We start from the raw sequence: 12,870 nt of genomic DNA, 5'->3' as shown, positions 1-12,870 counted from the left end.
GCAATTGGATGGATCGATGGATGTGCCACTGCTCCCACCATGGCGTCGCCTCGCACGATTTCAATTGGATGGATGGATCACTCGATCGGAAGTAGCAGCTAGGATGGAGGGGCTAGGTGGGAGGAGGTGGAGCAGGCCGGCCGGCCGGCCGCGGTGTGACAGTTCCTCTTTCCCTTGAGACGCACTACACCACCGCGCTGCGAGTATGCGGGGCAACGGCTCAGCAGCTAGCGCGTATCGTGTATCTTGCTTGTCTCGGGCAACTTTATGGGTGTCCGTCTAACGATGCGTGGGCGTACGTGGGTCCCGCCCCCTCCCCGCCCTCTCATTATTGCGAGAGTAGAAACCCTACCACATCTTCTCCAGGCCGGAGACCTCTCTACACACACTCGCCCCCCTCCTCCACCTTCTTCTTCTTCTTCTACCTCCCACCCTCCTACCCTCCGCATCCTTGTCTTCTGTTGGCTCTTCGCGGGCGCCAAAGCTCACTCTTGACCTCTCCGTCCCACCGACGCCGGCCACCCACTGCCGGAACGACCGGTCGTCCGTTGGCTAGCGAGCATGCAGAGCATGGATTTGGTGTCGCCGTCCGAGCACCTCTGCTACGTGCGCTGCACGTACTGCAACACCGTGCTCGCGGTAAACTCCTCGAGAAACCGGTGCTACTGGCTACTGGGCTAGTAGGAGCTTTGCGATGATCATGGATTTTGTTTTGTCCTAGCATTTTTTTTATTACCTTACTCGCAAGGGAGAGTAGGAAGCCAGATCAGTCCGGCTTTTTGCTAGCTCTCCCTGATTGGAGGAGGGGACACTTACTAGTATTAGTGTTCATGCGACATGATTGATGTGTCGTGTGTACAGCTCTTTTTCTATGCAGTTGTTTCGTTGGTTCCTGGTGCTTTTGTCTTGCTGATAGCTAGTGTGTCATGTTCCATTTTTTTACCTCCATTAGGTCTGGTGGTTCCCAGACCTCCATACTCTTTATTTTTCACCTCTTCTTTCTTGTAACATGCATGAGATTGGACATGACTCCCAATTTAGAATGTTCTATCCTCTCCCTGCCTTCCTCTTTGGCATGCACCCCCTCTTTCTTTGTTCTTTCAGATTTCTTGCACAAATTAACAAGGGCGGTAGCGCCATGCAAGGGAATCAGCTGAGCTGAGTGGTTCACACAGTTTATGTCATTGTGTGATTGATCTTGTGTTTTCTGGGTAGCTGCAGGTTGGGGTTCCATGCAAGAGGCTGATGGACACGGTGACTGTGAAATGCGGCCACTGCAACAACCTCTCCTTTCTCAGCCCACGGCCGCCGCCCATGGTGCAGCCCCTCTCCCCAAATGACCACCACCACCCCATGGGGCCGTTCCAGGTCTCACTTTCGTCTCGCTGCCCCCTATCCATTTATATATTTGCATCAACTTTAATTTGGGGTTTATCTTCTTGCTATTTCTCTTTCTAAAGAGATATGGTATGCTTGTTATGAGGAGAGAGAAAGTAATGAGGACGGACGGTGCAGGATAGGTAGCTGCACTGACGAAAAAAAAAGTAAAACACACAAAGAAGTAAATCGTGGCGCATGGCGTGCAGGATTTTCTCATGAAATATGGTCCTCTCTTGCTTTTCTTTCAGATTGCGCCAGTGTTGCCTTTTCTTTGCTATCTTTGTTTGTGCTCTCTCTCTCTCTCTCTCTCTCTCTCTCTCTCTCTCTCCTTGAGCTGCTCAAAAGTACTATTTGCAAGGCAAGATTAGACAACGCTGGACAACAAAAGATTTCTTTTGCTCATCTGTGGCCTGGGAAACATCTGACCACTGCAAAAGCCGGTTGGTGTTTTTTAAGGCAGCATGCAGAAGCGAGCTAGCAGCAGCTCTCCTGTGCATTCATGGGGGGTTTTTTTTTTCGGGGCATTCATGGTTCTTCCATGTCCTAACTCATATTTTGAAAGCAGATGCATTCATTACTAGTTTTGATGGCTCGTGAAGATCTGGGAATGTTTTCTAGGAAATATTGATATTATCAACCTCGATCCGTACATGTCATTTTGAGATCTTGATTCTGATGTGTACACATATTTCCGGCTGTTAGGGGTGCACTGACTGCAGGAGGAACCAGCCGCTGCCACCGCTGGCCTCGCCGACATCAAGTGATGCCAGCCCCAGAGCTCCCTTTGTTGTCAAGCGTAAGTAGCAAGAAACTTCATTACCTCTTCCTTCTTTTCTTTCTAGTTTTTTGCTCTTCCATGCTGCTGGAGCAAGATTTACTTGTTTAAATTTTGTTTTTGGTTTAGGAAAACTAATTAGATTAACAAAGATGGGAAAAAGATACTAAGATCTTTGTTTCTGATCAGTATTTCTTTTAATTTGACTAGCCCCAGAGAAGAAACACCGCCTGCCATCTGCCTACAATCGCTTCATGAGGTGAGAAGGCGTTTCAATATTTTCCTTTTAGGCTGTTCAAATGCATCATACATCCCTCGTACTATTTGTACATGTGACATAATTTATGCTGTCTGGTTTATTCTCTTTGTTTGAGGGTTTACGGCCCTTATTTAACTGAGTCTTAGCATGGGATCCATGGATTTTTACTATACATATGTACCCCATATATTTTAAGTCATCACAAGTTAGGAGTTTATTTGTAAAAATGTGGACAGACCAGTGGTACAATATATTGAAGCCAACATATAGGTAGTCGATAATAAATTATTAATGAGTCGTTTCCAGTGGTCAACCAAGTACAAATCCTTGTGTACGGAAACCTAGCTAGAACATAGTACAGGGATCTTATTTTGTTTACAGTAGGTGTGTTTTTATGACTTCGGATTTGATGCAATATTATGCACAAACCATATTTTCCGTATAAATACTATTTTTTCAACTACTCTAACATGCTACCACGAGATACTTGTTCCTTATCTGGCTTATTAATTAGTAAACGAGCTAGACACAAACAAAATATATTGTGCTAAACTTTTGTACAATCTTGCCTTGCCAGTTTGGAATCAAGGTAATATGGCATTTAATTGTTAGGTCAATTCTTTCTAAAAAATAATTAACACTAATTAATTGGCGTTATTTAGTTTTCATGGATATTTCTAAAAGAATTAAACCACATTATAAATTAAATCAGTGGGCCAAATGCATACAGTAACACATTTTACTTCCTCCTTGAGCCAAACAATGCACACCACACGAATTGACTGTCAGGGAGTCATCCAGTATAAAATGGAATTGTATGTTAATGACCGAGTTCGATATAAAGTAAGGATATTAGTGCAACAATCTTTGTTTCATGTTTCTAGTGGGGTTGTTGCCTAGGTACCCAACAATTTTCTCAAATCCTTACTCTGTAATTGAAATATAAAATACTGAAATTATTATCCATTTAAAACAAGAAAAGTGACTATCTCTATTCGAAGTTTTGACCAGTCTTTGTGTGCTACTGGATTATATATGCTACTGGATTTGCCCTTAATGAATTATATGCTACTGGACTTACCATTAATGAATAGAGTTGGAAGTGGCACATGTCGAACTAACCATTAATTAATAAAATAGGTTGATAGGGCATGGAAGAAAATGCACCATCCTAGTTTCATGTTGCTGTGCCTTGAGGTCAGTTTTAATTAGATCTCCTATTCTGATCCCGCAATTGCTATAACTTAGCAACTAGCTTGACTAAAAAAATTGGTAAGTCCTTCACAACACTGCTTGAAGAGAGAGAACTAGTGAGATATAGCAGGGCCGAAAGTAAGAACGCATGACATAAATAAGCAGTCATAGAATAATAAGGGTATGTAGAGATATGGTATGACATACCGCGCATACCTGCAACAACAATATTATAAATTTGACATCCCCAGTAATATAGTTATGTTATGTTTGGCTTGCCAGGGAGGAAATACAACGTATCAAAGCTGCAAAGCCAGACATCCCTCACAGAGAAGCCTTCAGCATGGCTGCTAAGAACGTAAGATCGATACGTCCATTCTCCCCCTACATGCTGTTCAGCTTTTCCTCCAGTTCAATTATTTACTGAAAGGTCTAAAACAATCCCATTGATCACGCCCGGATATGTACATATGCAGTGGGCGAAGTGCGACCCTCGCTGCTCATCGACTGTCTCTGCTTCCAACAGCGCCCCGGAGCCCAGAATAATAGTGCCCGGTCCTCAGGTAATATTCACCAGTTAAATATATGTGTGCTAATATTTCGTTCAGAAATATGATCGATACTGAATGTCTGTCTGCATGTAATATACATGGGGACGTAGCTGCAGGAGAGGGCTACCGAGCAAGTGGTTGAGAGCTTCGACATCTTCAAGCAGATGGAGCGCAGCGCCTAAGGAATCATAAGCATGGTGGGATTAATTAGTACTGCTACCGCATGCATCGGTCACTTATCAGCTAGCTCATCATCATCATCCGTCGCTATGCATATATATAATGCATAAGCGCACGCGTTTTATTTGTGTTTGGTTACTTCGTTGCTGCTGCTGCTGTGTCGTTAAGTTGATGGTGTTGTCTGTTATATTTGTTGTTGGAGCGTACGTACTCACACTTTAATTATGAACAGCTGCTACCTTATAATATTTTTCATCGAAATTGTTCTTGGCTGTATATCATCCATGGGTTACAGGTAATTGGTTTGCATAACATGCATGGTAGTTAGACGGTATATATAGTACCTCTTCCGGCCTTTTCAAAAGACTACGTTTTTTATTATGTACCTAGCCTTTGATCGGACCAGGATTTGGAGCACTCGGGTGCTCCGCACCCCTATACGAACAATTCATTTAAAAAAATACCGAGAAATTTGAACAAAAAAATGGGATTTTGGGGTATCAAACGTGGGTTCCCGATCTAGTCCCGGTGAAATTTCGTGAAAAAATACCAGAAAACGTATTCGTGCAAAAATGACAAAAGTTTCCTATGTATAGAAAAAAAAACTGTTTGGGTAGATTTTTGTTCGGACAGTATTTCCTTCGCCACGGATACGTTTTTGGGAATTTTTTTATGAAATTTCACACGGAACTAGATTGGGAATGCAGGTTTGATATCCCCAAATTTTAGATTTTTTTGATTTTTTGGGTATTTTTTAAGAATATGCAAGTAAGTAAGAAACTTATAAAAGTAATATCTGGAACAAATTTTCATTGAGAAATAAGGTTACTAGTTGCACGAAAACAAGCAACAATAGTTACTAATTAGTTGTCAAAGATAGTGCTCCATTATTTCTAAAATATCACTCATTTTGGAAAGGAGCTAATACTACCTTTTTTACCTAAATACAAGGCCATTTGTTAGGAATTTTCTGTTTTCTGTTATGGACATACTGATATGGACTTTTGAAATAAACTTTAATTGTCATAGATTAAACCCCAAAAATTACTTGTCATAGAGTGGTACTTAAATTGGACCATTTGGGGATACGATGAACAGCAGAACTAGTACCTGATTCTTGCTGAACTAGCTATGGGCATGCAAAAGAGGACCATTTCAGATGTTTGTACCCATCTTGCATATTCTTCTGGAGCTATATCCTAGCGACTATACCCACAGCCACAAAGTATATTCCCCTCTCTCTCTCTCTCCCTCTCTCTCTCTCTCTCTCTCTCTCTCTCTCTGTGTGTGTGTGTGTTTGTCTGTGTGTGTGTGTGTGTGTTTTGCGGGAAAATGTATATTCCTCTGTTGTGCATATAGTTCACCGTTCTTGGAACCGTGATAGCCATATTTCAGAAATAAATTGCATGCTTTCTTGGAGAATGTTGCGGGGTTATATATACCTTGTTGATCATTGATTACATAACAAAAAGTGTTTTGGTCGCCGGAGAAGTTTCGGGCATTATCGGTATTGTATCGGGAGTGCCGAAAGGGGTCCGGGGGTCCATCAGGGGGGGTCCACCTGCCTCGGGGGCACATGGGCTGTAGGGGGTGCGCCTTGGACTATTTGGGCCAAGGGCACCAGCTCTAAGGGGCCCATGCGCCAACAGAGAAGAGAGGGGAAGAGTCCTAAGGGTGGAAGGCACCCCCCCCCAGGTACCTTGGGAAGGGAGGAAATCTCCCTAGGCCTGGCCGCAGCACCTCCCTTGGAGGAGGGGCCAAGGCTGCACCTCAATCCTTCCCCTTGCCTCCTATAAATAGTGGGAGAGAGGTAGGGGCTGGACACACAAAATCCCACACCCCGCCGGCAACCCTACACTACTAGGGAAAAGCCTAGCAGCAGCGCAGGTTTTGAGGCTATCAGCATCGCGGGCAGCCGCGCTACTACTACGGTGCTACAGCTAACTGTTAGTATTAGCGCGGTCTGTACCCGCGCTACCACCATTGACTATAACAGCAGCGCGTTCCTAGAACGCGCTACTATTACTTAGCTGTAGCGCTTTCCTAGCCCCGCGCTACTGCTATAACTTTCATCATTTTCCCTCCGCTTCCTACCCCGTTTCCGTTTCAATAAACTGCAATTTGCAGATACTAGGTACTACTAGATATCAATTTCATAAAGCATTATAGTTATTGGGTAGTACTCCCTCCGTTCCAAATTACTCGTCGTGGTTTTAGTTCAAATTTGAACTAGAACCACGACGAGTAATTTGGAACGGAGGGAGGAGTACTAGATAACAATTTCATATATAGTCAACATGCATCCTCAAACAGTACTAGGTGATATCGACGACGATCATCATATGTAGTTCTAGATGATATCGACGATGATCATCATATGTAGTTCTAGATGATATCGAGGACGATCATCATATGTAGTTCTAGATGATATAGCCACACACACATATGTAGTTCTAGATGATATCGACGACGATCATCATCCTGAAGTCTGGGCGGTGGGTGTTCCTGATAGTAATTAGGATGGCCTGTCCAACGCGAAGATTCTTGCCAACGAGGAATCTCTTCCACCCAACCGAGTTTAAGTGTGTGCGACCGTCTGTGTCCATGCGGTAAGTACAGGTGGTGACGGAGCCCTTTGCGGTAAGGCGTAGTCCAGCTGAGCCTTCTTCATCAGGCTCGATACCAAAACTCACAGATAGGTTCTTTGGCAATTTCTGAATAAGGAAAACATATCAATTAATAAATAGCCTCGCACATACTCTTGCAAATATATTTCTATTAAGTATAGATTTCTACATTATCAAAAGACACAATACTACGCAATTGTACTAATTAAGCTTGAATTCTACTAATAAGTATATATGGATTATCTACACTATTAATAGTTCCTTGGATTCTACACTAATAAGCATGTGATCAGACTCTACACTAGACCATATCATCGACTAGATACCACACAGCATATCATTGGACTCTGCACTAGGCATATCATCGGATTCACTAAGCATATCATCGGATAATTTGCATTTGTAAGTATAACAATAAAGCATATATATATATATATACATTATCAAATTACTGCAGTCGGTATAACATACAATTTCATGCCGATCGACCATGGTACTTGTTAGGCGGGTCAGAATGGCACCCCGACAAAGTCATCACGTGTCGGAATTATGTCCCATAGGTTGCACACCTCCTCCTCGCTCAGCCTATTCTTTGAGCTACGATGGCTTCATGAAGTGGGTTCTCATCATCTTCATCGAGTGGGTCCTCATTATCTTCATCATCTTCGTCATCTTCATCATCTTCGCCATCTTCATCAACTTCCACCAGGTTGATATAATTGACAGCCAGCTTGGGTCTTTCTGCTCTGAAGGAGAAGCTGATCAACTCACCACCAGTAAGACGCATGCGGGCGAGGAAACAGGCCCATCCATCTCCTCCAATCTGCGACATATTGCGTCCTTTCTCGACCTCTGTCGGTGCACAAAAGTAGGGACTCTCCTTTCTTACCCCTTTACTTATGCACGGGCAGACAGAGCCACGCCCGCGGCCACACTAAGCAGGGCAAAGGATGGAAACAAAGGTACAAGACAGCCAAAGTGACGCCGGGACAGAGACACAAAGAACAAGAGGGCGAGGTGGACTCCCCCGGCAAGACCCTTGCCGGGGCGGCCTCCGCGGCCCCGGCAAGATCATTGCCAGGGCAACTTGCCCAACGCCAGCAGGGCACGCCACCCTTGAGCCCAAGGGCTCCAACACCATCAACCACATTGGAACCAAGGCTCAGGAGTCAACTCCGTGGTGGCATGCAAATCTTTGTGAAGATCATAAACATACAATATCAGATAAGGACCAGAAGACCACGATCCTCGGCGGGATCCTAGCCGAGGGAATCCACGAGACCCTCGGCAAGACCCTTGCCAGGGACGACCGCGATACCCCGGCAAGACCCTTGCCGAGGACACTCGTGAGGCCACGGCCAGGCCCACATCTGCCAGGGTTCCACCGCCGTTCCCATACAGTTGCCAGCCCAACCAGCTGAGCAGGCACCTGCGTGCTGACGCACGGTCTCCAGGCCAACTCAGCAAGCACCTGCGTGGTGGCATGCAGATCTTCGCGAAGACTCCGCCACCGCGCCAGCCCAGCAGCCAGCCAACGTGGCGCTACTACACCTCATCAGCTCGGACGCGCGTCGGAGCCAGGCGAGGCCGCGACAGCTGGGACGAGCTTCCTCGCCGTACCCGATAAAGCAAGAGGGGCACGTTGGCAGCACATTAAATGCATTTGTCCGACGGTGCCAGAGGATAAACTTAGCCACTGTATACCTCTCCACCTCCTATGTGCCACTACAGGAGCCCCTTTTTCTATAAAAGGAGGCCCGAGGCGTACAGGAGAAGGATTTGGATCTTTTGGACGAGACAAGCACCGTAGCTAGTTCAAGAGCTCAAGAACACTCAGATATATACACCAAAGCAGGACTAAGGTATTACGCATCCTCGCGGCCCGAACCTGGGTAAAACGATGTTTGTGCTGACTACCAGACCAGCTCTTTGCACAACCCCGCGCCCGTGAACCGTAGAAGGGATCCCAGTGATTCCATAGGTGTCATTTCCCCCGACATCTTTGGCGCGCCAGGTAGGGGGCGCAGTTGTGGAAATCTGGTCTAGTTGGAGCAGTGGGTTCATTGTGGTTGTCACCCCAAGGAAGAAGACGACCAAACAAGCGGCATCATCAATGGATGCAGTAAACGCTCACGCGGCGGCAGAAAAGCTAAGCCATGCCAAACTCTAAGCAATCCTTTTCATATATATATGTATGGTTATCGTCCCCGAAGATCTTGCCCCGTGTATGGAAAACCTGCACGCAATGGGGCCCTTCCACTATCGGCAATGCCCTTGCTCTGTTTCGAGTCCGCTCAACAGTTCGAGCGGCTGCGTCGAGGGCGGCAGGGTGGCCTTCTGCAATTGGCAACGCTCTCATTCTGTCTCGAGTCCGCTCGACAGTTCGAGCTGCCGCGTTAAGAGCAGTAAGGTGGTTTGCCTGGCAGCAAGCAAACCCCAGGCAGGCTATTGGGGATCTGTCCTCAAGGCGCCAGGGGCTTACGCGCCGGCAAGCCTACCCAATTAACGTAGGGTGGACATACAAGGGGAGATCAAACGGGAAGATAACATGCATCGTTTTAGGGTACTTCAGAGTTATATTACATCAAATAATCGCTGCGGTTCTAACTTAAGATAAAACTGTCTTTGTTCTGAACTCGCAGCGGCGATAAAGAACGGGGTGCCTAGTCCCGGCGCTGGCCCTTGATCCTCCGAACTCCGTCGACGCGGCTGATGATGGGCTCGATACGCTCCTCGAGCGCTGTGAGGTCCACTCCCTCCGGCAAGCTCTCCAGCGCGGCGTCAAAGTCGATGTTGGGGTTCCAGTACGCTACCTTGGTGAGGACCTTGGTCATGACACCCCGGCAAAGCCTCCGGGCCTCATCGGCCTCAGAGGCTGCTCGGTTGGAGCGGAACTACTCCAGGGCTCCAAGAACACCCTCGAAGCACAGGGTCAGCTTGGCTTTGGGACTCACGCTCGGCTCCGGGACGTACCTCACGTTTGGCATCCCCATGGCGGCCAGCTTCGTGGTGATCCTACCGGCGACGTCGGCGAGGCGGTTGATCAAAAGATTCTCGCCCTTCACAAAATCCTCGTGGTTGGTGGCCTCGTTCTTCCGCAGCTGCCTCTCGTTCTCCAGATTCTTGGTCAGGGTCTCCTCCCGGGCCCTGACCTCCGAGAGCGTCCCCTCGAGGCCCTCCAGCTTCACCTTAAGGTCTTTTATGGAGTTGTTCGCCTTGGAGAGCTCCTCAGCCTTGCCGAAGACTGCGCCCTGCGCCTCCACCAGGAAACTGTTGAGCGTGTCCTTCTCCTTCGCCACCTTCAGAGCCTGCTCCTTCAGCTCGTCTCATTCCGCCTCCAGCTCTTTCACCTTGCTGACATGGACCAGAGATCATTGAGCGCCTCCTTGTGTTTCTGCTCCAGCTCCTGGGTCCGCTGCACGACAAGCTTCCCGGTCTCCTCATCCTTGCCGCAGAGTGTGGCGGCGAGCTTTTCCTCACGGGCGCCAAGATCCTCCTCCTGGGAGTTCAGTTCGACCTGGTGCTGGTGCCGGGCGGGTCCTTGGCGGCTTGCTCCCTCGCCTCATCCTGGGGCTTCTCAATGTCGGCCTGCATCATGACGAGCTCCAGCTTGCGCTCGGCCAGCAGGTCCTGGGCAACCTTCAGCTCCTCATGGTCTTGGCAAAACAAAGCCTGCGTCTCGGCAACGCGCCCCTCGAGGTCCGCCTCCGCCTTGTTCACTGCCTCCATCCCGGACTTGGCCTTGTCCAGGCGAGCACGGTGGAGCGCCCGGAACTTCTGGAAGTTGGCGTTATGGCCCGAAGGAGCTCCTCCTCCCGGGAACCGCCGCCACCGGCGCTCGGCTCGTCAACAACCTCAAGCCCTGCGGCGGCAAGCATCCCGTCATCGAACACCTCCCCCTCGGTGGGTGCCCTAGTGCTCGCCGTCCCGGGGAGGTGGACGAACAGGTCTTCTCTCACCTTCAGATACCTGCCCGAGCCGGAGGCAGCAGAGGAGGAAGGCTGGTCGTCGACCATCCCCTCCTCGGCGGCAGCCTTGCTGGCCTCCCCGGCAGGCCCCTTGGCGGCATCCTCAGCAACGACCTCGGCGGCCTCCTCGGCGGTGATCTTGTCGGCCTCGGCCTTGGCATCCCTGGCGACCTCCTCGATGACAGTGTCGATGTCCTCTGGGTCCATTGAGGAAGGACCTGGATACCGAGAAGGGGAGTAAGGCGGAGCCAAGACCAAGTTTTCAAAAAGGAGAAGAAAGAGCAGGGATGGAAGGCAAGTGACTTACCCGTGCCTGGCTGGGAAGAAGTGGCCCCCTCCGCACCTACATCTGGCACCGAGGCGGAGCCACCAGCACCCAAGTTCGCCTCCTCCTCCTCCGTGTGTATGGGCTCGGTGCTTGGCGCCCTTGCTAGGGACGCCCCTCGAGGCGGCGTGGTCGATGGGGGCGACGTGTTGGGGGGGCCCTCAGCGGCTCCTCCTGCTGCCGTCCTCCTCCTACAGTCACGGCAAGGTAAGCGCCAAGGGATCATACCCCCAACACACGTTGACAAGGAGCGGGTGGTGAACATATGCTGGGGGCTGCGCCGGGGGCTGCTATCGGGGCTGCTCACCACCACCAGCGGCGTGCTCGAGGTGCCCGCCGGGGGCTGGCCGCCGGTCGATGCCCTGGCCCTCTTCACCCTTTGGGCCAGCGTCTCCACATCCCTGCAAAGATGAGAACAAATCAAGAAAAGCGGCACGGTTTGAGGGGACGGAGATGATCACAAAGGCAGGATACTTACTCATCCTCCACCTCCTCTTCCGCTGCCTTCCTCTTCCTCCTTGGGCTGAGGGACCCAAAATCGAAGACGACCTCCGCGTCAACATCTGCCGGAGGAGGGGAAGGGGGTGGAGTCCGGCCACGCTTGGACGAAGAAGAGGCAGTCGCCTTCTTCTTCGCCACCGCATCCTTCACCACCTTCCTCACCGCCGTGGCCCTCGTCTGGCGCACGGACACCTCCAGGGCTTGTCGCGGTTGCGTGGCCCTGCCGGGCTGGACCGGCTTGCCAGAGCTGGCCCGCCGTAGGACACGCCTTTTTCCAAGGCCGGAGGGTCGTCAGCCTCGGCCTCTTCCTCGGTCGACTCGTCGACCACATATTCGATAAGAGGGGCCACGGTGTCGGCGCTGCTGGCCTCCCCGGTATGCCCCGCCCATCCGGCGAGCTCTTTCTCCTCCGCAGCAACCTCGGCCTCGTCCCTCACGTGGCGAGCGCTGTCGGCCTCCTTGGCGAGCTTCGCCTGCACCGCCCTGGCAGCGATGTAATCCAGCTCCACTTGGGGGGTGTCCTGGATGAGCAGCAGCTCGGCATGGACGTACCTCTCCGACAGGCTGTCGAACAACTCCTGCACCTGATCCACCCCCGGCTCGGCCCAATTCGGGTCAAGGCCGTGCGCGTTGAAGTCCGGCATCATGTCGATGATGTCGGTTCGGCAGGAGTTGTTGCTCAGCGGGACCACCCCGCCGGCAACCCAAACAGGGGCCCCTTGACGACCTTGCCAGCCTTCGCGGCCTTGCCGGACCTCTTGGCCCAGCCATCGCAGTGCACGTCGAGCTGAAAAAGCCTCTAGCACAAGTGGGCGTGCCTGATCACCGTGAGGTTGTGATCCAACCAAGCGCGAAGCCTCATGATGTCGGCCGCGTTCGTGAAGAGCCAGGCCGGCCTCCCCTTGTTGTGCAGTGGAGCAATTCGGCGACGGATGAAATCCGCCCCAATCATCTCAAGGGTGAGCCCGGTCACAGTGAGGCGATGAATCCTGGTGGTGGCGATCGTGAGCTTCTCATCATCGGCGTCGACATTCCTCCAATCATCTCTGCTAACCGGCGGCGCCTAGCGAACCCGGCAAAATTCCTGCGGATCCTCCTCCTCAATCCAGC

At 50.1% G+C, this 12,870-nt stretch overlaps 1 protein-coding gene across 2 annotated transcripts; it reads left to right on the top strand.

The window, feature by feature from the left end:
- Window positions 1–353: 353 nt before the first annotated feature.
- Window positions 354–4,600, top strand: LOC100049017 (protein DROOPING LEAF). Of its 2 annotated transcripts, none has more exons than XM_044520178.1 (7): window positions 354–639; window positions 1,216–1,368; window positions 2,083–2,176; window positions 2,366–2,414; window positions 3,891–3,966; window positions 4,085–4,171; window positions 4,270–4,600. In XM_044520178.1, the coding sequence occupies exons 1-7, from the start codon at window positions 562–564 to the stop codon at window positions 4,339–4,341; spliced, it is 609 nt and encodes a 202-aa protein (XP_044376113.1). In that variant the 5' UTR covers window positions 354–561; the 3' UTR covers window positions 4,342–4,600. The 2 variants fall into 2 exon arrangements, with proteins under 2 accessions (XP_044376113.1, XP_044376114.1); XM_044520179.1 differs by having other exon boundaries at window positions 357–639; window positions 1,222–1,368.
- Window positions 4,601–12,870: the final 8,270 nt, after the last annotated feature.

The sequence above is a fragment of the Triticum aestivum genome, chromosome 4D (genome assembly GCF_018294505.1).
Source record: "Triticum aestivum cultivar Chinese Spring chromosome 4D, IWGSC CS RefSeq v2.1, whole genome shotgun sequence".
Classification (NCBI taxonomy): Eukaryota; Viridiplantae; Streptophyta; class Magnoliopsida; order Poales; family Poaceae; genus Triticum; species Triticum aestivum.
This window is presented reverse-complemented; position numbering and strand designations above follow the sequence as displayed.

Excerpts from the sequence above, each read along its gene's own strand:
- LOC100049017 (XM_044520178.1), top strand. The coding sequence starts at position 562 with ATGCAGAGCATGGATTTGGTGTCGCCGTCCGAGCACCTCTGCTACGTG. Across the intron at positions 2,177-2,365 it reads AGCTCCCTTTGTTGTCAAGC|CCCCAGAGAAGAAACACCGC; the intron begins GTAAGTAGCAAG and ends TAATTTGACTAG. Across the intron at positions 2,415-3,890 it reads GCCTACAATCGCTTCATGAG|GGAGGAAATACAACGTATCA; the intron begins GTGAGAAGGCGT and ends TTGGCTTGCCAG.